Source organism: Amphiura filiformis, chromosome 12 (assembly GCF_039555335.1).
Source record: "Amphiura filiformis chromosome 12, Afil_fr2py, whole genome shotgun sequence".
Lineage (NCBI taxonomy): Eukaryota > Metazoa > Echinodermata > Ophiuroidea > Amphilepidida > Amphiuridae > Amphiura > Amphiura filiformis.
Window position 1 is genome coordinate 46,843,179 of NC_092639.1, and position 27,120 is coordinate 46,870,298.

Consider the following 27,120-nt stretch of genomic DNA (forward strand, 5'->3'; position numbering starts at 1 on the left):
ATTCTATATTAAATTACCTTAATATTAAGGGGCTAAATTTGCTGGTAGGATAAAACTCGTTTAGGGGGTGTTTAAAAAAAATTGGTCATGCATATGTACACTATCATACTTGAGTGGCCCCCCTGGGGACAATCAAGTCTAAAGACAAGTCTTCAATTTATGCATTCTAATTGATGGAAAAGACATGTTTCATTCTTATAACTAATCATTTAATTAAAGTAAAATAAGAAAATGAAAATTATAGAGCAAAATTTGGGCATTATATACTCAAGGTTTTGAATGCTTAGAGTTGTTCCAAGTCTTTGATTTTTGTGACTTGATTGTCAGAAAACATACAAAAATACATGTTTTTGGCTTTTTTTTCTTCAAGAAATTAGTAAACTAGTGACCCTTTTCTTTTAGGGTTGAGCTATGTTTCATTTGGCAGAACTTAATGATAACATCTTTTAATCCCAAAAAATTAGTGTTGTATTTTTCTGGAATGGGGAGTAAGTATATTACTCATATAATTCAACTTGCAACCTCACCATCCCATTCCCACCAATCACAACAGAAAATCGTAAATATCATCAAAACATTGATTTTTGCATTAAATATCATGACTTTGTTTTTTGCATTTTAGTAAGAACAATCGATGTGTTTCACATACAGCAAGTGAGACTAAAAACGACCTAAACAATGTTTACTTCTAATATTCAAATTCAAGTCTTAACCCTAACCCTCCTGTATACACCAATCCGACTAGGCCATTACTGCGGTGTCCCCGACGTAAAACTGCGGTGTACCAAGGTCGGGGGTTCCATCCATTACTTTTAGTATGCTATACAGAATTGTACACAACAGTGATTTTCAATACACGATCATGAATTGATTGAACAAATTAAATCTCCCGCACTGGTATACCTGTGGTTCCGTCAATAGAGGGCCAAATACAGTAAACGCTTCTCGGATCGGTGTATACTACAAAATACTACTTGATATATGCGCTGTTCGTGCATGCACCCCACGTGGTGTGATGACGCAATCGCCCTAAGTGATATATAGGCACAGTTTTGCTGGCCAGCGAAGCCCAGGACCCGTGGCAAAGTGTTGCCGACCGAGTGATTGGCATGCGAGGGGTCTCGGGTTCGAATCCCACCCAGAGCAAACAACTTCTTTCTTTCTTTTCTCTCTTTATTCTTTCCTTCTTTCCCTTCCCGTCGCCAAAAAGCCCTGAGGCGGTTAGGGTTAGAAGACAAAAACTAATAAATAAAAATGTGACTACTCTGGATAAATGATTCACAATCAGGCATTCTTTGTGTTTATCCTCTCTTGCAGACAAGACTCGCACAACAGTTCAGAGGCTACAAGTGCACTTGAAGATCAGAAGAAGATACTGCAAGAATTAGAAGTCTTACAGTAGAGTGATGTACATGTATTTTCTATGTATAAGCCTTGACAAAATGTGTGGATAAAAGTTTTGTCTCAGATCCTAATTATAATCCATAAGTGAAAGTTTACAGTGGTGATTTTGACCATATTGTTGGGGAGAAGAAATAGTACACACTAAAACATTTTTCTTAACATTTATGACGTAATTTCATTATTTGCAATGTACCAAGCACTGCATACTCTGATATAGTTATCACCTGTATCTTCAAAATGTAAAATTAAACAAGCCTTAGCCCTATCAAATTCACACCAGAATTAACAAAGCTCTGTGAACCAGGTCTTTGTGTGAACAAAGTAATTTTGATTCAAACAAAACAACATTAACAAAGTTACACTTTATCTTTTACATACATATACTCAAGAACTAGATTTGATTGTGAATACCCTGGGTGAATACCTCTTTACTTTCAACTATATAAATCATAGCTCATACCATATTGTACACCCTTCATGCCCTTACTCTACCACTAAACTTGACTCTAACCCAATTAGTTGCAGTCTCTAAATTTATAAACCCAATCTTTAAGAGTAATTTAATATTAGCACCATTTGAATGTCATGCTCTTCATAACACCGGGTGAAAATAAACCTGCCTACAAAAATGGCCCGGTCTAAACCTGTGACTAAAGATTTAACAGACTGTGGCATTTGTTTGTTGACGATTGAAGAACCTAAAGCTCTTCCTTGTTTGCATTCCTACTGTCTTAAATGCCTGTCTCAATGGGCTAAAGGAAAGAAAGATAAAGTCAGATGTCCTATTTGTAGCCAAGACTTCCCTATTCCACCAGAAGGAATCAAAGGATTCATTACCAACTTTGTCATCAACACGCTAAAAGACCGACGGGAATTGGAAGAGAAGCTGCATGCTAAAGATGCACTCGTCATATGTTCTTGCTGTGGAGCAACTGACAACAAAGCTGAAGCCTATTGCACTGATTGTGGAGGGTTTATTTGTGAGGATTGTGGTGCCACTCATAGAAAGATTCTTGTCTTCCAAGATCACAAAACCATTCCATATATTGATCTTCAGTCAGGTAAAGTAGACATCAAGAGTGTGATGAAAAAGCAATGCTGCAAAGAGCACAAGGGTCAGGTCCTACGATTCTACTGCAAAACTTGTGGGGTCCTGATATGTCATGAATGCACTGTTATTGATCATCCAGCATCAAGCCATAGCCTGGTGAACTTAAAACATGCAACAAAGGAACAGAGATCTGAAGTGAAGCAACTGATGAAGGATTGCAATAAAATACAAGATATGGTCGAAGGCTTCCTGAAGAGTGCTGAGCAAGTACAACACAATTTAGAGAAGAATTTAGTGAAAGCTAAGGCTGAGATACACCAAGCAGCTGATGCAGCACGTGACAGAATTACACAGAAAGAAAAAAAGCAAGAAGCAGAATTGTCCCAAGCTGCAGCTGTGAGCAAGAAGCAAATTGAGGCACAGAAAGAAAGTCTTCAGATGCAACAAACTCGTCTACAAACAGCACTACAGATGGCAACAGAGGTGACACAAACTGGATCAGATCATGATCTTGCCTTGGTCTTCCCTTCCTTGAAAAATAATCTGAGTCAACTGAGAGACATGAAGCCAGGAACTGTTGATGGAAACCTTGGAGAGGTGAAATTCACATCAAATCCATCAACCTTATCTACTGCACTAAGTCTTGGATCCATGTCAATTGGTAGGGATACAAGTAATGCTCCTGCATCACTTGGGGTTAAGAAAACAGAAATGTCTGTAATTCGTAGCTATAGTAAACCATCTCTGTCAAGAGGGCCTAGACATGGTGGCATTGGAACATGGAAACTGAGCATACAATTTGGAAATAGAGGGCAACAGAAATTACAGAATGGACGAGACATTACATTAACATCAGTGGGTGACTTGATTGTAGCTGACCATGGACAATATGGATTACATGGACAAGCTAGGGTGTTTAACCAATCTGGTGATATCAAATACAGCTTTGACACCAAACAAGGTTTGAAGTCTGGACAGAAATCTCAACCATGGAATGTGGTAGTCAGCCAAGATGGAAGAATATTCATCACACATCTGGTTTCTCATGTCAATGTTTATGACCAGAATGGAACTTACAAGTATCAATTCCCAACCAAGTCTCCCAGCAATGTATCATCTGATGCACAGGATACAATGCTCTATGGTCTAGCATTGGATAACCAGGGATGTCTACTGGTTGGTGAGTGCAGGGAAACGTACATTAGTAAGCATAGATTGGATGGATCACATGTCAGTAGTATCGCAGTAACCATACAACCTAGTTTCATAGTGGTTACTTCAACTGGCAAGCTCATTGTTTCAAATGGAAGTTTCGCATTATCTCCTATTGCAAAAGTTCTTGATCCTACAGGTAACATCCTGCACACACTCAATCGTCCTTCAGGTGTGTCATCATGGTGGCCCTTTGGCATATGCTGTACAGCAGATGATGATATCTACATAGCAAACTGTGCATTAGCCAGTAATGGAGCAGGCATCTATTGCTATTCTATATCAGGCCAATACATTGGATGTATTACAAAGGAACTAGATTATCCTACTGGACTTGCTCTTATTGAGAATGAAAACAAGTTGCTTGTTGTTGTAAATAAAAGAGTCAAGATTTTCTCTAGGCAGTGATCCATCTTCCTATCATAGGGGACCCTTTAACACTGAATATTGAAATTCATCCTGTACATGTAACATTTATATTGGAGCACCTGCTGAATGCAACATACAATAGAGAAACATTGCGTATTTTACATTCAACATGCACAACTTTATTTTAACCATGTAGTTTCAGTATTAGCTAATTATGTGACCCATCAAAACAAAATCAAGGAAAAGTGGGGAAGAAATTTAAGGAGGAAAAATAATGTTTGTTTGTTTTGTTTTTTGGAGGGTGAAAGCTTTTGTTTATTTTTACTGAAAATTTGTTCAATTTGTGAACATCAACATAATGCATTTTCCAAGAATGTTGATAATTTGAATTAATAGAAAATGAAAGTTAAAGTTCAGTATTGAATTTAAACCACTGAATATTTAAGGGAATCTTGTTTACACTTTTTTAGATCTCCATAACAGCCATATTTTATGTGTTTTGAATGTGACATCTTAGCTCCGATATAGCCCAAATACTAATGAGGCACAACATTGAATATTATCCCATCAATCAATTATTTTTTATCCATAATAATCTGAAATTAGACATGAGTTTCAGTTTTGTACAATTTCCTAATCGGGAAAAAAGCTTACTTATGGAATTCCTACCCACAAGGATTTGTGTTAAATTTGGGGAGTAGACCTGTATTTTCAAGCATGAAGTCATTGAGTTTCATTGACATCATGCTGCATCCAGTGCTGGCTACCGCCACATGAGGGTGAGTGGCATGGGGAAAATACTCCCCCCAGTCAGAACTCTTTCCCCCGGGTCTTTCCCCCAGTTAAAAACCCCAAATTATGAGTATTTCCACTTTTTTGCTGCAATTTTTTGCGCAAAATGTGTTGATTTCCCCCCGCCCGAAATTCCCTTTGCCCCCGGGGCCTCCCCCCCCCCCCCGAAGAAAACAATTGCTATCCTGAGTTGTCCAGAAGTCAAGCCCAGGGGTTCTGGACATCTCAGAAAAATGTCTTGACCTGGCCGGCAAAAATATGTAATATTTTCATGACTGAGAAAAATGTGTTATTCAAAGTGACAGGGCAAATTATAGACGCATGCTGTTTCCTTCATCGATTCATGTTTATAGCTAATAATAATGTGACTTTAGTCACTGCTTGCAATCATTGGCATACATGTATATTGCTTGCTTATAGTTTGTTACTAATTGTTAGCATACCAAACCAACTCAAAATGTTATAATGAAAACATTTATATGTCGGGTTATAAAAAAGTATAAAACGTTTTAATAACATTCAGAAAACATTTTTGAAAACTTTATGCCAAACATTCTAAAATAATCGTAAGTATCGACAAAATATTTTGCAAAAATGTTTACCAAAAATTATTATTTGCAATAACATTTTGATAACATTTTAAAAATGTTGTAGTGTTTTCATATAAAACATTTTAAAAACGTCTCCATAACATTTATTATAACCCGACATTTTTTATGTCATTAAAACATTTCGTCCATAACCAAAATGTGTTTATAACATGTTTATAATATTCTAAAAACATTTTTGTGTTTGCTGGGTAGTTAGTGTGGATTGGAACAGATTTTTTTAATACATTATATAAATTAATGTTGACCACTTTATTCTTGGTATGATGAAAATCTATACTCGGGAAAATAGTAGGCCTACGCTCAGAAGATAACCCGTATGAATGGTTAGCTTTTGTATAAATATTGCAAATAAACGAAATGACAAGAGTTATGAGGGACTGAGTGAGGGGCGAGTGTGTAAATAAATGACTGAGTGAGGAGCGAGTGTGTAAATAAATGACTGAGTGAGGGGTGTGTAAATATGTGACTGAGTGAGGGGTGATTGTGTAAATATGTAACCGAGTAAGGGATGGGTGAGTGAAGGGGAGAGAGCAAATTAGCGAGTAATTCTGAGAGTGAAGGGTGGAAGGGGAGAGAGAGAGAGAGGGAAAGAATGCGCTTGTTTGTATTCCTTTTGTTTCCCTTTTCTTACGTTGATTAAGGTTATTCATTATTTTAAACTGTTGTGATTTGGTAGTTCACAGCATCTTACGAATGGCAGTGAGCTTTGGCAAAAACTGCATTGCTCAATTCATAGCGAGCGTGTAGAAGAATTAAAATATCACAGATATACTTTTATAGGTGCTGCGGTTCTTGAGTTACTTTGTAAAGAGGGCTGAAACAACAACACTTTTGTAAAACGTACATAACTAATTAACTACAATAAATTAAGCAAGTTTGCAAAATATACGATTTGTAGAATGAACTTTTGCAAAACATCAAGGTGTTAATTTTCAATAATATATTGATCTAGACAATGAAAATCGATTTTTAGGTTGCTTCGACCAACAATACCTCGTCTACCCTTAAGGTCATTCTTAATAATGTAGGATTTATTTCATATCATGCAACCTTTAGCTGAAATATTTCATAGTATTACAAAAGTAAATGTTCTTATGTTATAGAATGGTTTTCAACGCTATTACTTATTTTGTCAAATGTATTTAATGAAATGCTGTATTTCAAATGTTGTATATTTGTAAAAGTAGGCATATCACCCCAAAAATAAGCGCATCAGAAACACATTATTTAATGTTTCTACATGAATGAGCTTTATTCAAGTATCAAAAATCAAAAAACAGAATTGAAATCGGTCAATGCAGTGTGATGTAGTGTCAATTTTAAGATGCTCATAAATGGAATTAAAACCTGCCACATATGGCTATGACAAAATTGGCACATTTCGAGATTTTGAAGGTTTATTTGGACCCTTGCTTGAAAAAGCAGCGTTAATTTAAGTATCACAGGTTAAATGCCTATCTTTCCGTACTTTGTTAAAGAATAATAAATTAACCAAATATACTAGTTTAGCTATTTCAGCCAATCTGCAGACAAATTAAAGGTGAAAAAACAACTCAGTTCAGCTAATTAATATGCAAAATTGATGCCAATAGAAAACCGTACATGATATCAGGGTGCGGTTTTTTTGCACACATATGTATACAAAGTTATTTCAATTGATAACAAAAAATACACAAAAAGTAATTAATTATGCAAATTAGCTAATTACAGCTAATTATGTATTCATGATATTATTATGTAAATTAGGCATGAGTAATTTTTGGTTTTTTCAATATTTAATGAAAGTCTATTCATTCACCATAAATTTGTCAAGTATGAACCTGTTATGATGTTGAATAAAGAAACTGCAGTTAATTACTTAAATATAATACAAAAAATACAAAGTTTGACATTTTGACGATGTCTGGAATAGAATTTTCATTTTTTCTGTAAACATGGTATGTGTCACCATTGCTCAAAGCAAAATCCGAAAAGTAAAAATAAAAATTCATTTGCAATGAGACTTTAAATTAACATTTTGTTATCTGGATTAACATGGGAAGACAAATGGTAAAAGGAAGAGCCATTCTACTGTATCGCGTATACAAAAATAGTATGGCTTTGGACACACACAATGGCTTAAAGCTATTGTGGTTTGGAAAATTACCTAAAAATTTCTTTGATAATGTTTTGTTTTTAATTAGTTTTACTCAAGGCAAGGCAAGTGTTTCATTCTTGTCGACGGAAATAATTTACATGCTAAGAAAGATTAATATTTCAGCTAAATGGTGGTAGGTCCCTTTATTTCAATAGGCCTATATTTACTGATTTATGAGCGATCTTCAAAAATCCATAAAAACAGGCAGTAGCTCTTAAAGGGGCATTTCGTGATCCACAGCCTCATCCCCCCACTTTTCTCAAAAAAAGTTGAGATTTTTCTATCACTGGAAACCTCTGGCTACATAATGTTTATGTACAAAATATTTCTTGCAGATTAATTCGTTTTGCAAAGATATCGTGAAATTTGAATTTCGTTCTGGTGCACCAGAACGAAATTACAACGCATTGTCTATGGAGCAGTGTAATACACATAATCATGCATAACTCGCGAACGCAAAATCGGAATCAACTGAAATTTTGGGAATAGGTTTTTTCGTGGATATCTACTGAAAAATGACATAAATAGAGGATGCTAGGATCACGAAATACTCCTTTAAACAAAACAATATTTAATTTTTGCGGACCCGATGGTAGCCTCGGATAGTCTTCACACACCATATATTAAAAATTCAAACAATTTGGATAAATGAAGCATATGAGGAAATTCATTTTTTGACATAGATGTTTTCTAAAATTGGTCAACTTCGAAGTGCCCGCTTTCCAATTCACTGTTATGCTTGCATGCACAGTGTGGCAGTCTGGCAGAATTATTGTGCAGCCACTGTGACATACCTAATATTATGTTGTATAATTGTACAATTTGCAAAGCTATTTGTACATGGAAAGTAATCTGTAATGTTCTACGGTATTTTGACTGTGTAGTATAATAATGTGTTTCTGGTGTTTTAATATTATGATTTGTCGACTTCATGGAAGAAAAAAAATACTTGAATTATTTACTGAATGAGTAACCCAGGTTAAAGAAGAAATAAAATAAAACAAAACATGACTGCCTTGTCAAGAAGAAAATAGGTGTGGAGGAGGGGCCAAAGCTGCACTCCCGGTCCCCGCACTCCGTGCATCCACGGGTATTCGTGCTCGTCGAAAATTTCGCGAAATAAGGGGTGTTTTCAGATGAAGAAACACGATTCGCGAAACACACAAAAAAAGGGGTGTTTTTTCAAACCACGTGTTCGCGAAATTGAAAAAAGGGTATTTTCATCGAGCAACCTACGCGTTTCTGCCAGAAAAGGGTATATTAGAAATATCGTTCGCGTTTTAGCGAAAATAGGGGTATTGTCGAAGGGCAAATAATTCGCGAAATTGCTAAAAAAAGGGGTGTTTTTCCCCTAAAAACTTAGCGAAATGAGATGCAAAAGGGGGTGTTTTTAAAGTTCACCGACAAGCATGAATACCCGTGGATGCACGGAGTGCGGTGACCGGGGCTGCACTGCTACTGATGCTTCATTCACATCATAAGGTATACCAAAATGCAAGATAGCAATTGAGTTGGAGCATAGCCCATTGAAAGCTTTTGCTTAAATCTTGTTCTAAACCACTCCGAAGTATTCCTTTGGTTATAAGGATTCAGAAGAGGTATATTATCAAAAAGGTCAAATATCCACTTTTGGGCTCCAAGGAGGTCAAACCTGAAATGCTCAGGTTTTAACAAAAATTATCTAAAATTGTAACAAACCTCTTCACTCATACCAGAAATGTGGAACATGCTATACCTTTTCTGTGTCCTTATAAACAGAGGATATAGTTGTTTTTTCCAAGATTTCAGCAATTTTGAAATTTGACTCCTGAATCAACTTTGATGACCTTTCCCCACCAAACACCACTTTTGGTGATAGAATTGCTATGTTGCTTTTGGTTATGCTCTGTGAAGTGAAGCATCTCTGGTAGCAGTGCATATATGTGACATGATCTGGTCCATGGGGGGGGGGCAAAGGCAGCAAATTTGAAATTTAAATAATGGCAAAAATATTGAGTAAAAAACAATAAAATACATACGAAAATACACATCGCAAAACCTTGTAACTTCAGAACCAAGTATGCTATAGAACTTTGGTGTTTTCAGTACTTTTTAGTATATGATAGCCTAATGTTACTACAAGGTGTAACTCAATTTTCAAAAATGCCTCCTTTGGCCCCCCAATATAGAACAGTTTAGTGCACAACACATATACAGAGTTTGTCTCATAACTTGATGAATAAAACACAAATGATAATTCACAATAGTTTGTTCAATTGGAGTCATTTATTGTTGTAGTCTGCTCAAAGTCCAAATCGGTCAACAGCCATCTGATACATATAGAGAATAAGGCCAAAAAAAAAAAAATTGTTGTGTTGCCCTCAACCGTCCGGTCCTAAATCCTGAAAAATCAGGGTCGCAATTTTTTTTTTTTTTTTTTTTGTAATGATGATTTTTACAGATTTGTTCAAAAAATCAATGTTTTTCACTTAAAATTATATTATATTGAAAGACTAGTCTTTAATTGATGTCTAACAGGTATCCAGAAGTCAAAATTGACAAAGGTCCCGTAATTGAAGAAGTATTATTTAATATTGGAGGGATTTTTTAAAATCTGAAGGTTAAAAAAAAAGAAAAAAAAAAAAAAAAGAAACCGACCGCCCGACCCAACTTTCCCATTTTTCCACTTGAGGGCAACACAACAATTTTTTTTTTGGCCTAAAGGTATTGTTTATAGCCGCTTGAGTGCATCTATCGTCTCATATATAACACGGGCGACATCATTATATTAAGTAAAACAACAAGGCGAAGTGATAATTCACAATAGTTTGTTTATTATTGGAGTCATTTATTGTTGTATTCTGCTCAAAGTCAAAGGGAGTTTCTGTCAACAGCCGTCTCACTATTCATCGCTCGAATCACATACTGATCTATCTGATACAACATGACAGTTTCACATAGATAAGTTTAATACCATGTTAAACAATGTTACTCAAAATATTGCTCAATTAATTTTCCTCAACAGGTTATTTTTAAGAAGATATGTGAAAGTTTTCATTTTGGTTAAATTCACATGTCAATCTTTCAAGTAACATTGTTTTACTTGGTATCAAACTTACAGCTCTGTATGTGAAATGATTTGGTTAAACATGGTATTTACGTTTACCTCTGTATGTGATGAAACTGATGTATTGTGAACGTACAAATCTTTCCTTCCAATGCAACACAAAGTTTTACAGAAAATATCGGGTTTTAAAGGGTACAAGCATGTTTTAATAACATTCATATACCATGTTGAAAAACATGATGCAAAACATTGTAACAGAATTTAACTGTTGACAAAAATTTTTGCCAAAATATTTCACAATAACATTATGACCTTTATACAACCCAACATTTAAATGTTATTGAAACATTTTGAATAAACATTTGAAGAAAATTTTTGTGTTTGCTGGGACGTGCTACAATCTCAATACCAGTTGACGATGTAATCATGATATAATTGAGAATTTGTGTGTGTTTCATGTACAAATCGTATGTGTTCTACACCTTTTCCACTGTTTTGGGATATAGCCTGTTGGATCTGGAATGGCTAAAACAGTTTAATCTGGTTAATTTTGAATTCCAATATCTTCCTCCAGGGGGTGTGGTTTTCAAATGGAATAGGCCAATGTGATTGACAGGCCAGTGAGACTGTATCAGCAGGATAACACTATTTGTGGAATACTGAATGAATAAATGAAAAACTTATTAAACGTGGATGGTCTGATTTCATCTCATGTTATTTCCACTTTGGTTGAATGATGTCTCTCCCCTATGGAGTTGCGTGCCAATGTTGTTGACCCTTACTCCCTCTTACTCCCCTATGGAGTTGCGTGCCAATGTTGTTGACCCTTACTCCCTCTTACTCCCCTATGGAGTTGCGTGCCAATGTTGTTGACCCTTACTCCCTCTTACTCCCCTATGGAGTTGCGTGCCAATGTTGTTGACCCTTACTCCCTCTTACTCCCCTATGGAGTTGCGTGCCAATGTTGTTGACCCTTACTCCCTCTTACTCCCCCTATGGAGTTGCGTGCCAATGTTGTTGACCCTTACTCCCTCTTACTCCCCCTATGGAGTTGCGTGCCAATGTTGTTGACCCTTACTCCCTCTTACTCCCCCTATGGAGTTGCGTGCCAATGTTGTTGACCCTTACTCCCTCTTACTCCCCTATGGAGTTGCGTGCCAATGTTGTTGACCCTTACTCCCCCTATGGAGTTGCGTGCCAATGTTGTTGACCCTTACGGAGTTGTGTGTCATTGATATTGACCCCACTCCCCTTATGGAGTTGCGTGTCATTGATATTGACCCCACACCCATATGGAGTTGCATGTCATTGATATTGACCCCACACCCCTATGGTGTTGCGTGTCATTGATATTGACCCCCACTCCCCTTATGGAGTTCCGTGTCATTGATATTGACCCCACTCTCCCTTTGGGGTTGTGTGCCAATGTTGTTGACCCTTACTCCCCCATGGAGTTGCATGTCATTGATATTGACCCCATTGCACTCCCCTATGGAGTTGTGTGTCATCAATACTGATCCCACTCCCCCTATGGAGTTGCGTGTCATTGATGTTTACCCACTCCCCCTATGGAGTTGCATGTCATTGATATTGACCCCACTCCCCCTATGGAGTTGTTGCATGTCATTGATACTGACCCCACTCCCCCTATGGAGTTGCGTGTCATTGATGTTGACCCTCACTCTCCCTATGGAGTTGCGTGTCATTGATATTGACCCACGCTCCCTTTGGGGTTGTGTGTCATTGATGTTGGACCCCACTCCCCCTACGGAGTTGCGCGTCATTGATATTGACCCCCACTCCCCTTATGGAGTTGCGTGTCATTGATGTTGACCCCACTCTCCCTATGGGGTTGTGTGCCAATGTTGTTGACCCTTACTCCCCCTATGGAGTTGCGTGTCATTGATATTGACCCCCACTCCCCCTATGGAGTTGCGTGTCATTAATACTGATCCCACTCCCCCTATGGAGTTGCGTGTCATTGATGTTGACTCACTCCCCCTATGGAGTTGCATGTCATTGATATTGACCCCACCCCCTATGGAGTTGTTGCATGCCATTGATACTGACCCCACTCCCCCTATGGAGTTGTGTGTCATTGATGTTGACCCACTCCCCCTATGGAGTTGCGTGTCATTGATGTTGACCCTTACTCTCCCTATGGAGTTGCGTGTCATTGATGTTGGACCCCATTCTTCCTATGGAGTTGTGTGGCATTGATGTTGGACTCCCTATGGAGTTGCGTGTCATTGGTATCGACCCCACCCCTCCCTATTAGTTGCGTGTCATTGATGTTGACCCCCACTCTCCTATGGAGTTGCATGTCATTGATATTGACCCCACTCTCCCTATGGAGTTGCATGTCATTGATATTAGAGAGATTGCGATTTTCAAACGTAGCGTCGAACGTACGTGGAATCTATTCAAAATCCCGTCACATGAGAGTGGTTTTGAATAGACTTCACGTACGTTCGATACGTACGTTTGGAAATCGCAATCTCTTAATTGACCCCCACTGCTCCTATGGAGTTGTGTGTCATTGATGTTGGACCCCATTCTCCCTATGGAGTTGTTTGGCATTGATGTTGGACCCCATTCTCCCTATGGAGTTGTGTGGCATTGATGTTGGACCCAGTCTCCCCCTATAGAGTTGCGTGTCATTGATATTGACCCACTCCCCCTATGGAGTTGCGTGTCATTGATGTTGACCCCCACTCCCCTCTATGGAGTTGGGTGTCATTGATGTTGACCTCACTCTCTCATATGGAGTTGCATGTCATTGATTTTGACCCCCACTCCCCCTATGGAGTTGCGTGCCGCTCATTGATGTTGACCCCACTCTCTCATATGGAGTTGCATGTCACTGATTTTGACCCCCACTCCCCTCTATGGAGTTGCGTGTCATTGATGTTGACCCCCACTCCCCTCTATGGAGTTGGGTGTCATTGATGTTGACCCCACTCTCTCATATGGAGTTGCATGTCACTGATTTTGACCCCCACTCCCCTCTATGGAGTTGGGTGTCATTGATGTTGACCCCACTCTCTCATATGGAGTTGCATGTCACTGATTTTGACCCACACTCCCCTCTATGGAGTTGGGTGTCATTGATGTTGACCCCACTCTCTCATATGGAGTTGCATGTCACTGATTTTGACCCCCACTCCCCTCTATGGAGTTGCGTGTCATTGATTTTGACCCCACTCTCCCCTATGGAGTTGCGTGTCATTGATTTTGACCCCACTCCCCTCTATGGAGTTGCGTCTCATTGATATTGACCCCACTCTCCCCTATGGAGTTGCGTGTCATTGATATTGACCCCACTCCCCTATGGAGTTGCATGTCACTGATTTTGACCCCCACTCCCCTCTATGGAGTTGGGTGTCATTGATGTTGACCCCACTCTCTCATATGGAGTTGCATGTCACTGATTTTGACCCCCACTCCCCTCTATGGAGTTGCGTGTCATTGATTTTGACCCCACTCTCCCCTATGGAGTTGTGTGTCATTGATTTTGACCCCATTCTCCCCTATGGAGTTGGGTGTCATTATTTCAACCCCATTTGATATGAGAGTCAAATGTGTGCATTTGAAGGCCCCATGTAAATAAAAAAAAAGTGGTTTAAGCCACTTTATGACACTTTGGTCCATTAATTGCGTCGCATTGTGTTTTGAATCATTGTTGATACTTGATTCTCTTGAATAAACACTCCTTGAATTAAATTGACTATGAATCATTTGAAGGCAAAACACCTGATGTGTTGTGAGAGAAAGAAACTGATCAACAATGACTTGTAAGAATTGAAATATTAACATTGCATAATCTGCTTTTACATGAACTCACCATTTACAGTTTGTCCACTCTGAAGTACAAAGTGACAACGTGCGCGTTAACAGTGCGTAGTGCTGCGTCTCTGCTGCAGGTATGCGTGCCTTCAAAGTCGGCACAATGTGTGCATTCGCGTCGGTACTTTGTACTTCAGAGTAGACTGACTGTAGTGGCGGATCCAAGAAAAAGAGGCGGCTGCACCGTCAATTTTCCAAGGAAAAAACAGAACGATAAACAGAAAGTAAGAATGAACGTGAAACACAGACAAACACAAAGACCGCTGAAGACCGATAGAAAGTAAGAAAAAAAGAAGAAAGCGGTGGCACAAAGGGGACATTTTGCCCCTCAGTCTAAGGTTTAGCCCAGTTCCCCCTTGTCGGACAGGGACGGATAAACGGACAATGGTGCATTTGTCTTCACAGTCTTGGGTCTTTTCCACTGTTGCCCATCTCCCTGTCAAATATGGAAGATATAAAGGGGGCATCAGGGCATTTTCCCCCACATTCTTAGGTTTTACTGCCAGTTCGCCCCTGTCAAATAGGTAACACAAAGGGGGAAACGGTTGCATTTATCCCTCAGTTGCCCCTTCCCTAAAAATAGGGAGTGATCCGAAAGGGGCATAGTGCATTTTCCCCTATGTCTTGGACTTTTCCCAGATTCGCCTCCACTGTCAAATAGGGGTAGCGAGAAGGAGGAATTTGCCCATCCCCTCCCCTGTCAAATAGATGTGGCACGAAGGGAACAGCAGTAAATTATCTCTCATTAAAATGTCACATGCTATTGTCAGTAGCTAGCTCCAAATGGTGAAATTATTATATGCTATCTTCAGTAGATAGCACTAAAATGAAAATGTCACATGCTATCTTCAGGAAATAGCACTAAAAAGTTAAACTATGTTTATGTCAAGTTGGGACAGCATGAAGAGGGCATTGTCAGTAGCGTAGCCAGCGGGGGGGCAGGTGGGGCAGAGTGCCCCCCCTGACAAAAAATGAAAGAAAAAGTGCCCCTCTGACAAAAAATGAAAGAGAAAATCAGGAGGGCAAAGGAAAAGAAAAAGGGCAAGGAGCCCCTTTTCTAGCAAAATTCAGGGCCAAAATAGTGTAAAATACAAAAATTTTCCGCGCTACGCGCGCACATTGTAACAATAAAGCCCTTTTTAGCCGGATAATGGCCGAAAATAGTGTAAAATACGATTTTTTTCGCGCTACTCGCGCACATCATCCCAATAAGGCCCTTTTCGGGAACCTCGAAGACATACAGTCTCTATGTATTGTATGATGCAACTGCAATTTTTTTCGTCTGTGCCCCCGAAATTTTATTTTGCCCCCCCTGACCAAGAAAGCTGGCTACGCCCCTGGGCATTGTGTAACCCCAGTCTTGAACTTTTTACCCCGCTTCCCCCTGTCTTTACACACATGAGCTTGGTTTTGCATTATATAATCAATCATTTCGTTTTTCAATATGCTTGTTTGTTGTGTAAATGTGATGTTATCTCCAGTAGTTTTTCACTACACTTGTTTGTTGTGTAATGTGTAGCCTAAATGTTTACAGTAGTGTTTTATATTATTTTTTTGGATTTTTCCATTTTTTTAAGTGAAAAAAAATCCAATGCACAATAAGTCGTCAAAAACGAAATGCGCGAGCTATGGGAAACAAACGTTGTTTGTTTTGGTCTAAACATTTTAGACTCGGGGGGGGGGCAGCACTACAAAAAATACTTGATCACATATCCTTACAATGTATAATTTTCTGACATATATTTTGGCGAAAAAATCTTGATTCCAAATGGGGAATCAGTCATCCCCAGGACGGACAGCAACCAAATGCAAAAACATACTGCTAGTAGGCGAAATTGACATACATCTTGGTAACAAATTTTGAATCCCCTTGGGCACTCTGGAACAGGGCATGCAGTGCTGCACAAAACTTTTATCAAAAATGATAATGAAAAATAATAATACAAATAAAAATAGACAACTTTGCCCTCTTCTGTTATTATGAACATTGACTAATATGATATCAAGATATGATAGCACAAAATAAACATTAACTGGTGAGGTAGTCTGATCATAAACTATTATGGGATATTCTTTAAATAAAATATTTTGTTACATGCGAAGGAAATTTTTTCAGCCAAAAAAAAAAAAAAAAATTAAACACTGCATTTTCAATTCAAAATATCAGGGGAGCTTTGAGGGATTCAGTCAGCCCCTTTGATTTATGTAAATTAAGTGCAAAATCAGCTCTTCCGAACATAATTCAGCTGCTTAGCCCAACCATGCCAACGGCCAACGGGTGCAAGCCTAGTCCCCTTGTTAGGCACTTGTGACGGGTATGTGCCTGTCAATAGACCCCTTATACCGACCAGCTTCTACCCAAGGACCCCTTTCTATCAATTTACCTAGTGGCCCTCCCTTTTTCATTTCTTGCTGCTCATTGATCCCTGAATTTTTGAGACCTTAATTTTTGCAGTCTGCTACCCAATGACTACATATTTCACCTGCTTCTAAGTTCTATCCAGTGACTCCCTTATACCCCTTTTTGAAGTGTTACATCCTGTGACCCCTATTTCCCCTTGAAAATTACATTTGAACTGAAAGGCCCTACTTTAGAATGCTGGTAGGTACATACCTGTCAATTTTATAAGTGCCCACACCAGATAGACCCACCAGTTGAAGGTTTCTGTGCACACCCGTGAATAGGCCTGAAATGTGTACATGGTTTCTGTTATTAACCATAATAAAATAAATGATAGTAGCCATAGATATACATTCAATGCTGGCAGAAGGAAACAAAACTTTTTATTTTTCTTGGATTGGAAAGTTCAGGAACCTTTACACTGTATCATATTATTTTGGTGCACGATTTCATTTCAACAACCACAGTCACAGCTCTATACGTTGGCACCGTTTAGGCTTATTTTGGAGGCAACCATTACCAAGCGTAAGTAAAAAATGTAATTTTAAGTCAAATGAGCCCCTAAGGAAATTTAATGGATACTGTTTGTAATGAAATTGATAGAAATAAATTTGAAATCTTTTAAATATTCTATAGCTTACTTTATGTTATTTTCTATATCTATGACACTAGTATGCAGGGTGGTTACTTCCGAAGTCCAAAATGCAATGTGTTCGAGATGAGCTGTATGATATGCAGTCTTTTCTGGTTGCACATGCATATACAGATATATACATTGAAACTGTTTTCTTTGTGCAGCATTGGTTCTTGTGAATTCTTGACGCCCAACAATAGTTGCTAAATGCATGTCTACCAATAGTTACCGTTGCAATGCAAATTTTTCATTTGTTAAAAGGGCATTTCGTGATCCACATCATCATCCCCCCACTTTTCTCAAAAACAGTTGAGATTTTTATATCACTGGAAACCTCTGGCTACATAATGTTTATGTACGAAAAATTTCTTGCAGATTAAATCGTTTAGCAAAGATATCGTGACATTTGAATTACACATTGTCTATGGGGTAGTGTAATACACATAATCATGCATAACTCGCAAACGCGAAATCGGAATCAACTGAAATTTTGGGAATAAGCTTTTTTCGCGGATATCTACTGGAAAATGTCATAAAAAGAGGATGCTAGGATCACGAAATACTCCTTTAACCAAGATAAACACAGTTCTAAATTCTAAATCTTTATCAATCTTGCATCTCTTTAAAGGTAGTTAATTACTGGCAATTTTTGATAATTAGTTGCTGGTTGTCCATTGTCCAAATTCAATGAGGTTTTCTACAAAATGTAGCTTTGCAAATGCTGTTTACAATCCTACAAGAAACTGAAAATTGAATATGTCTGACTTCATGTACTGATTTTACTTGATCACACCACATAATATAAATTTGTTAATTTTGTAGATTTCTGATGTCAGTCTACACTTGTACTGCAGAAGAAGATGAAGACAGAATCCTAACCACATTCTTACAACCCACAGGTAAGATATGATAGAAGTTTTAAAGAAATGTTATATAGTGAAATCCAGAGGGAGGGTACTCAAGTTTGGTTTGTGTAGGTAGGTGCCTCTGACCATAATCCCTGTGTGGTCATTTATACTATAGATAACACCGTGGATAACGCCAACTTTCCAACTTGTACTGTAGAAGAAGATCAAAATCTTGACCACAGATCACCATAGATTCTTACAACCATCAGGTTGTTAAAGAAAATTTCATACTGCAGTTACTGTCCGTTTTCCTATACACAATACACAGTGCTCTCACCATTGAGCTGTGACCTCTACAAATCGTGCCACGTTAAAAGGATAGACATTTGCCTAGTTAACGTCAATGTGTGAAAAATAACCGGCCAATATTAAAAGTACTCTCAAAAACTTCTAGCAAATATATTTCTCTAACATGACCTAAAATTACAGCTAGGTTAGATGTTCAGAAATATTCGTACTTTGGTAAAACAGTGAGTGAGGGCAAGGCATAGCCAGCCAAATCCCGTGTTAATTGAATGGAGATTTGACCGAAAATTTTGGTAAACGGACCGCTCACTTCTGAAGAATGCCACACGAAAACGGTACAAGCTACATTTAAAGTACTCTCTGTTCGATCATCATGATGAGTTTTTAAATAGTATGCCGAAATTTGGTACTGTAGGTAATTGACAAAGGGTCGTACTTCGCTGATGAGTAAGTGACAGTGAACATGAAAATCAGGGCCCATAACCCAAGTTAGTAGCTAGTTAGTGGAGGCCGTCACGGGACTGATTATTGATTATTGAAGTGCCTTATTAATAGATACGCACGATTTAGGGCAAGAAAAAAAACCGGGACACTTTTGGAGACATCATCATCATCACCATCATCATCATCATCATCATCATCATCATCATCGACATCATCATCATCATCACTTTCTACATTTTTTCTAAACAACATAGGGCCTACCGTTTTAATAAGATTTTTTTCTTGAAATTCATGTAACTATAATTATTGTTTAGAGCGTGATGAAATAAAACATCACGATTTTCATCACAAAACAAATATAATGCATAAGAAATCGTTTGTTTTAGAGCGTGATGATGAAATAAAACATCACGGTTTTCATCACGAAACAAAGTAATACATAAGAAATCGTTTGTTTTAAAGCGTGATGAAATAAAACATCACGATTTTCATCACAAAACAAAGTAATATGCCTACAAAAGAAATACATTTTTCGAGAGTAATTAAATAAAACATCACGATTTTCATCACGGAACAAAGTAATACATAAGACATCGTTTGTTTGATTGCAATCAACCGCGACAGTTCATCTCACACACATAACAATGCACTGCGATCAAATAGGTTGATGACAACATTTGATTGAATGGACTGCACTGCGCCATGATTACGTGCACCAGTTCAAATCCTTTGTTTGGAGCCAATCAATAATTTCACGTACAGCCTCTATGCAAATTAGAGTTTACACACGCTGCAGCTGGGGTAATCGACCGAAGCTGGTTGCCGTTAGTGATCGAATGCATGAGCTTATTTGAATCGATTTACTGGATTAATTTCCTGTTAACTGGGTTTAATGCCACAAAGGTCGAATCGGGCTTGCAATGGACCATAAGTGCATCATGTATAGAGTGGAATCCAGGGGACGGTATACTTTTATGCTTAAAGCCTTAATGTATGATCTTTTTTCAGAATATACCTTTATTTGTTTCAAAACCGATTTTTTGGCATATTTGTAATACTTACACATGTTCCAACTTAAGGGATCTGGAATGAGCGTTTCGACAGTATTTTTTGTGGGACATGAGAGCACATCAGACATATCGAATTGCATTCTGAATACGAAGAATGTCTTTCTGATATCAAATAATTTTCATTTTTGAAATTCACGATATAATACAAATTTTATGACAAATTATTAAAATTTGATATTTTTCACATTTTGATATAATAACAGTCCTCGAAGTAAATTTTATAAATCTAATGATATATTCTTAAAGTGTATGTAGCTGGGAGGAAAAGCCGACGATCAATTGAAAATTTTGAGCTTTCTTATTGAAGATATGGATTTTTTTCCCAAAAAGACCTACTTTTTTTTGGTGTTTTGGGAAAAAAAATCCATATCTTCAATACGAAAGGTCAAAATTTTCAATTGATCGTCGGCTTTTCATCCCACCTACATACACTTTAAGTGTAAGTCATCAGATTTGTAAAATTTACTTCGAGTACTGTTATATATCAAAAATTTGAATAATATCAATTTTTAATTATTTGCCATAAAATGTGTATTACATTGCGAATTTCAAAAAATCAAAATTATTTGATATGAGAAGGACATTCTTCGTATTCAGAATACCATTCGATATGTCTGATGTGCTCTAATGTCCCACAATAAATACTGTCCAAACGTTCATACCCCTTCCCTTAAATCTATGAGCAAAAATTCGCCTTATTTGTAGTAAAACGGGATGATTTTCTGTTGGTCCGACATATTATCATAATTTATAGATTATAATAATATGTCGCAACAATAGTTGAGGGAGCGTAACCAAACTGGCTGCGTAGGAGATTAACTCTGAGGCCGCACTCGCCATCCTAATCCAAATAGTGCAAGATATTTTGAGTGATAGAGGTGAAGTTTATGATGTGTTTTTGTTTTTTGCAAATTCCCAATGTTTTTCGCATCCAAATGTATTGGGAACTTTCATAATGACTGCATATTATCATTTTGGAAGAAAAAAAGAAATATCTAAAAATTTAAAAAGATCGTACATTAAGGCTTTAAGTCTAGGTAGGTGCCTCCAAACCCGCATCCCCGTGAGGTCATACGAACTGAATACCTTTTCCCCCTCAAACATGTCAAAAGTGAGATAGCATAAAGTGAAACCTATTAAGGTACCAATGAGAAAGCATCGTTAAGGTAACAAATGGAAATATGCCTCATTCTTTAGTGGGTAACTATGGGGCAGGGGCAAGGGGCATGTATTTTTCTTGCCCCCAAATATTTTTCTTGCTCCTCTAATTTTCCCTCCCATTTTTAAGGCAACCCCCAAATAACAAAAATTACCACTTTTTGTGGCAGTTTTGTGCAACATTTGTTGATCCCCCAAAACTCACTTGCCCCCCCCCAAATGCAAACTTTCTAGTGCTGCCACTGCCCTTTTCCCCATCAGAGTGAAGCATTGCTGAAGAAAATGATCCATGACCCTCAATCCTCAACCTTAATGGGTATATAATCTATTTTGAGTTTTGGATTTTGAAAAACCTCTATTATTCCATGCTATCTTTCCTTGGCAACCTGCATTTACATGTTAAAAGGTGTAGCCTTTGAGGTTTTTTATTTGAGCAAGCTTGTTGCACCTTTAGGTAATACATTTCTGAGAGTGCAAATTCCCATTAAGCAGAAATGAGATTTTACAAATTTTATGATATACAAGGTACCAGTAATGAATTGTTATCTTAATCACTCCTGAAAGAAGATACCAATACTGAAAGCATTACAAGTCTTGGTTCATTGATTTGGCCCAATAGGCCTATTTGAGCCAGATATATTGGGAGGCAGTAGTAGTGCCGGTGTCACAGGGTATGGGAACATCTTTCGTAAAAAAAAAACCTTATCTCTGCTCCCCCAGTTCTTACCAGATATCTCCTCCCAATAAAAGCAATATCAAATCATTATCACTCAATATGACATGCCAGGGAAACAAAAAAAAAATGTTTCAATGGTTGTTAATGGGTATATAATCTTAAACAGTTGCTTTTCTCTGTGTATTTTGGGCACAATCTTTGGCAATTTTAAGACTCCCTTCCCCAAAAGGAATGGGGATGCGGCCTATTATATCAGTGGCTCTAGTACCCACGCTGTTTCATTTACTTTTTGTTGTATATATCAGCAGTGTGCAGAGCAGTTGAATCATTCACAAGCAGAATTTTGTTGAAGAAATAGGCCTGGCCAAGGCTGCAGCAAATACCATATAGGAATAGGATATAAGGTGAGTTAATCTCTTACAGAGTTTGGATTTGGAAAAACCTCTATTATTACCTTGGTAAACTTGAAATCTAACTGTTTCTTTCAGATCTATAGCTAGATCTAGTTCATGTTTTATTTAAGACCAGTTGTGTTCCAAGTTTGAAGCATTCAACATGAATTTTCCATTGATGAAATTTTGATATACATGTAGCTAAACAAATAAGTAAATATCTTTAAAATGATAACAGAGTGAATATCCCGATTGTAGACAAGATATCATGACAGTGTAGATGCTAGTCGAACTAGTGAAAATGCTCCACGTGAGCAAAAAATAGTGTAGTGTTCAAGTACAATTAGAGTGGTTTATGTATATTTTTCAAAAAATTGTAAATATCCATCAAAACTTTCATAAGCCCCACACATATGTGGGGCTTATGTTATCATCCAGATGGTTGCCTGTTTGCCTGCCTGCCTGCCTGCCTGGTTGTTTGTTTGTTTGGCTGGTTGGCTGTCCGAGCAAAAGCAAATTCATTAATCCACTGTGCAACTCCAACTTGGTATGGTGATAGGATATGGTGGCCTGATGTGCTGTATACTTTTGTGTCATGTTATTTGCATTATGAACCGCTTAATTCTCAGTAGTGGCATATTGTGAGGACAATTGTTGTGTTTTACATACTGTGCACATGATCAAACTGAAATCACCTAATCAGGATAAATAAAGATTTGTTACTAACAATGTTAGACCATGTTTATTTAAAGGAGTATTTCGTGATCCTAACATCCTCTTTTAATGATATTTGTCATCCACAAAAAAAGCTTATTCCCTAAATCTCAGTTGATTCCGATTTTGCGTTTGCGAATTTATGCATGCTTATGTGTATTACACTACTCCTACTCCATATGTCGCTGTGTTGTAATTTCGTTCTGGTGTGCCAGAACTTGTTTCAAATTTGATGATATTTTTGCTAAACGAATTAATCTGCAAGAAATTGTTTGTAGCATGATGTAGCCAGAGGTTTCTAGTGGTATGAAAAGTAGGGGACAAGGCTGTGGATCATGAAATGTCCCTTTAATTCTAATATTCAAACTGCTTGAGCAATTTAATTCAAAAGATGTGCTGACAAAGTCTTAAAAGACAAAAACAAAGAAGTAAAAGATGAATATGCAAGATAAATGATTTACAATCAGGCATTATTTGTGTTTATCCTTTCTTGCAGACAATACTCAGACAAGAGTTCAGAGGTAACAAGTGCACTTGAAGATTAATAGAAGATACTGCAAGAATTAGAAGTCTTAGACAACAGTAGAGTGATGTACATGTATTTTCTATATACATACAAGCCTTGACAAAATTATAATTCACAAGTTTACAGTGTTGATTTTGACCATATTTATCAGGGAGAATAAAGAATAACTCATTGTACCTTAAACATTTTTGTTAACATTCATGACATAATTTCATAATTTGCATTGTACTAACCACTGTGTGCACTAACCATGCTAAAATAATTATCACTCATATCTTGAAATGCAGAATTAAAGAAGCCTTAGCCCTATCAAATTGCCATTAAATATTAACAAAGCTCTGTCAACCAGGTCTGTGTGTGAACAAAGTAATAATACCCCAAAACAATTGCTTCAAACAGCAATTGATTCAAACAGAGCAACATCAACGACTGAAGTTGCACAGTTGTAATACTATACTAAAGAACCAGCTTTTAGTTCAATTTGATAATGTATAGGGCCTACCTCATTACTATCAATCTTAATCATAGTCCCAAACCTAATTGTAACCTTTCATGGCATTAAACACTAATACTAGCCCTGACATATAACCCTGTTAATTACAGTCCCTAACCTTTCCAAATTCATTCTTTAAAAAAATGTAATATTGGCCAAATTTGAATTTCATGCCCTTTAACATCGGGTGAAAATAAATAAAAATGGCCCACGCTAAACCTGGGACTAAAGATTTAACAGACTGTGGCATTTGTTTGTTGACGATTCAAGAGCCTAAAGCCCTGCCATGCCTTCACTCATATTGTCTTAAATGCCTGTCTCAATGGGCTCAAGGAAAGAAAGATACAGTCAGATGTCCTATATGTAGCCAAGAATTTCCTATTCCATCAGAAGGTATTAAAGGATTCATTACCAACTTTGTCATCAACACACTAAAAGACCGACGCGAGTTGGAGGAGAGGCTGCATGCGAAAGATGCACGGCCCCATGTTCAAGCTGTGGAGCAACTGACAGCAAAGCTGAAGCCTATTGCACTGATTGTGGAGGGTTTATTTGTGAGGATTGTGTAGGTATTCATAGAAGGCAACTAATTCTTCAGGATCACAACACCATTCCATACATTGATCTTCAGTCAGGTAAAGTAGACATCAAGAGTGTGGTGAAAAAGCAATGCTGCAAGGAGCACAAGGGTCAGGTTCTACGATTCTACTGCAAAACTTGTGGAGTCCTGATATGTCATGAGTGCACTGTTATTGATCACCCAGCATCAAGCCATAGCCTTGTAAACCTAAAACATGCAACAAAAGAACAGAGATCTGAAGTGAAGCAACTGATGACTGATTGCAGTAAAGTAAGAGACATGGTCGAAGGCTTCCTGAAGAGTGCTGAGGAAGTTAAACACAATTTAGAGAAGAGTTTAGTGAAAGCAAAGGCAGAGCTACACCAAGCAGCTGATGCAGCACGTGACAGAATTCGACAGAAAGAAAAAGAGCAAGAGGCAGAATTGTCCCAAGCTGCAGCTGTGAGCAAGAAGCAGATTGAGGCACAGAAAGAAAGTCTTCAGATGCAACAAACTCGTCTACAAACAGCACTACAAATGGCAACAGAGGTGACACAAACTGGATCAGATCATTGCCTTGGTATTCTCTTCCTTGAAAGATAATCTGAGTCAACTGAGAGATATGAAGCCAGGAACTGTTGATGGAAACCTTGGAGAGGTGAAATTCACATCAAATCCCTTAACCTTATCTACTGCACTAAGTCTTGGATCCATTTCAATAGGTAGGAATAAAAGTAATGCTCCTGCATCACCTGGGGTTAAGAAAACAGAATCATCTGTAATTCATAGCTATAGAAAACCATCTCAATCAAGAGGGCCTAGACATGGTGGCATTGGAACATGGAAACTGAGTAAACAATTTGGAAATAGAGGGCAACAGAAATTACAGTGTGGACGAGGCATTGCAATGACATCAATGGGTGATTTCATTGTAGCTGATTCTGGATCATATGGACAAGCTAGGGTGTTTAACCAATCTGGTGATTTCAAATACAGCTTGGACACCAAACAAGGTTTGAAGTCTGGACAGATATCTCAACCATGGAATGTGGTAGTCAGCCAAGATGGAAGAATATTCATCACACATCTGGTTTCTCATGTCAATGTTTATGATCAAAATAGAACCTACAAGTATCGATTCCCTACAATGTCTCCCAGCAATGTATCATCTGATGCACAGGATACAGTGCTCTGTGGTCTAGCATTGGATAACCAGGGATGTCTACTGGTTGGTGAGTGCAAGCAAAAGTACATCAGTAAGCATAGATTGGATGGATCACATGTCAGTAGTATCGCAGTAACCATACAACCTGGTTACATAGCAGTTACTTCAACTGACAAGCTCATTGTTTCAACTGGAAGTTGGTATCCTCCTATTGTACAAGTTCTTGATCCTACAGGTAACATCCTACACACACTCAATCCTCCTTCAGGTATGTTATCATGGATCCCTTATGGCATATGCTGTACAGCAGATGATGATATCTACATAGCAAACTCTGCCAGTAATGGAGGAGGCATCTATTGCTATTCTATATCAGGTCAATACATGGGATGTGTCACAAAGGAAGTAGATGAACCTGCTGGACTTGCTCTTATTGAGGATGAAAACAAGTTGCTTGTTGTTGAAAGGGAAAGTGTCAAGATTTTCTCTATGGAGTGATCCATCTTTCTATCACAGGGAACCCTTTAACACTGACAATTAAAATACATCATGTATAGAGGGAACATGTGGTTTTAGTATTGGCTCTTATTGAGAATGAAAACAAGTTGCTTGTTGTTGAAGATAAAAGAGTCAAGATTTTCTCTAGGCAGTGATCCATCTTCATATCACACAGGACCCTTTAACACTGAATATTGAAATTCATCCCTGCACATGTAACACTTATTTTGGGGTACCTGCTGAATGTAACATACAATAGAGAAGCATTGTGTATTTTACATTCAACATTCACACTTTTATTTTATCCATGTGGCTTCAGTATTGACTAATATATTTGACCACAAAATCAAGTAAAAGTGGGGAGGAAAGTTAAGGAGGAAAAAGAATATTCTATAAAGTCCACTGTCTCCTGGTTTTTTTTTTTTTTGGGGGGGGTTGGGATTTCTGTTTATTTTTGGTGAAAATTTGTTCAATTTGTGAACATTAACATAATGCATTTTCCAAGAATGTTGATAATTTGAAATGATAGAAAATAAAAGTTTCAGTCCAGTATGTAATTTAAACCACTGAATCATGTTTACACTGTTTTAGATCTCCACAACAGCCATATTTTAATGTGTTTTAAATGCGACATCTTAGCTCCGATATAGCCCGAGTACTAATGAGGCACAAACATCCACAAACTTAAATTTAAGAGGAATTTCTAAATTGAATATTATCCCATCAATCAATTATTTTTTATCCATAATAATCTGAAATTATAGACAC

The 27,120-nt window shown here is 37.7% G+C and overlaps 3 protein-coding genes across 3 annotated transcripts; all 3 read left to right on the forward strand.

Moving 5' to 3' along the window:
* Positions 1-2,008: 2,008 nt before the first annotated feature.
* LOC140166854 (E3 ubiquitin-protein ligase TRIM71-like) lies at positions 2,009-4,075 on the forward strand. Its single transcript, XM_072190342.1, has one exon. It carries the CDS (start codon positions 2,033-2,035, stop codon positions 4,073-4,075), a length of 2,043 nt encoding a protein of 680 aa, XP_072046443.1. The 5' UTR covers positions 2,009-2,032.
* A 20,215-nt stretch (positions 4,076-24,290) lies between these two features.
* Positions 24,291-25,259, forward strand: LOC140166855 (E3 ubiquitin-protein ligase TRIM56-like; the record flags this gene model as incomplete). The annotated part of the gene is made up of 2 exons (XM_072190344.1): positions 24,291-24,564; positions 24,597-25,259. Coding segments are annotated over exons 1-2 (894 nt in total), but the record flags the coding sequence as incomplete, so codon positions are not given.
* Positions 25,260-25,267: 8 nt separating this feature from the next.
* Positions 25,268-26,352, forward strand: LOC140166856 (uncharacterized). The gene has a single exon (XM_072190345.1). It carries the CDS (start codon positions 25,312-25,314, stop codon positions 26,350-26,352), a length of 1,041 nt encoding a protein of 346 aa, XP_072046446.1. The 5' UTR covers positions 25,268-25,311.
* Positions 26,353-27,120: the final 768 nt, after the last annotated feature.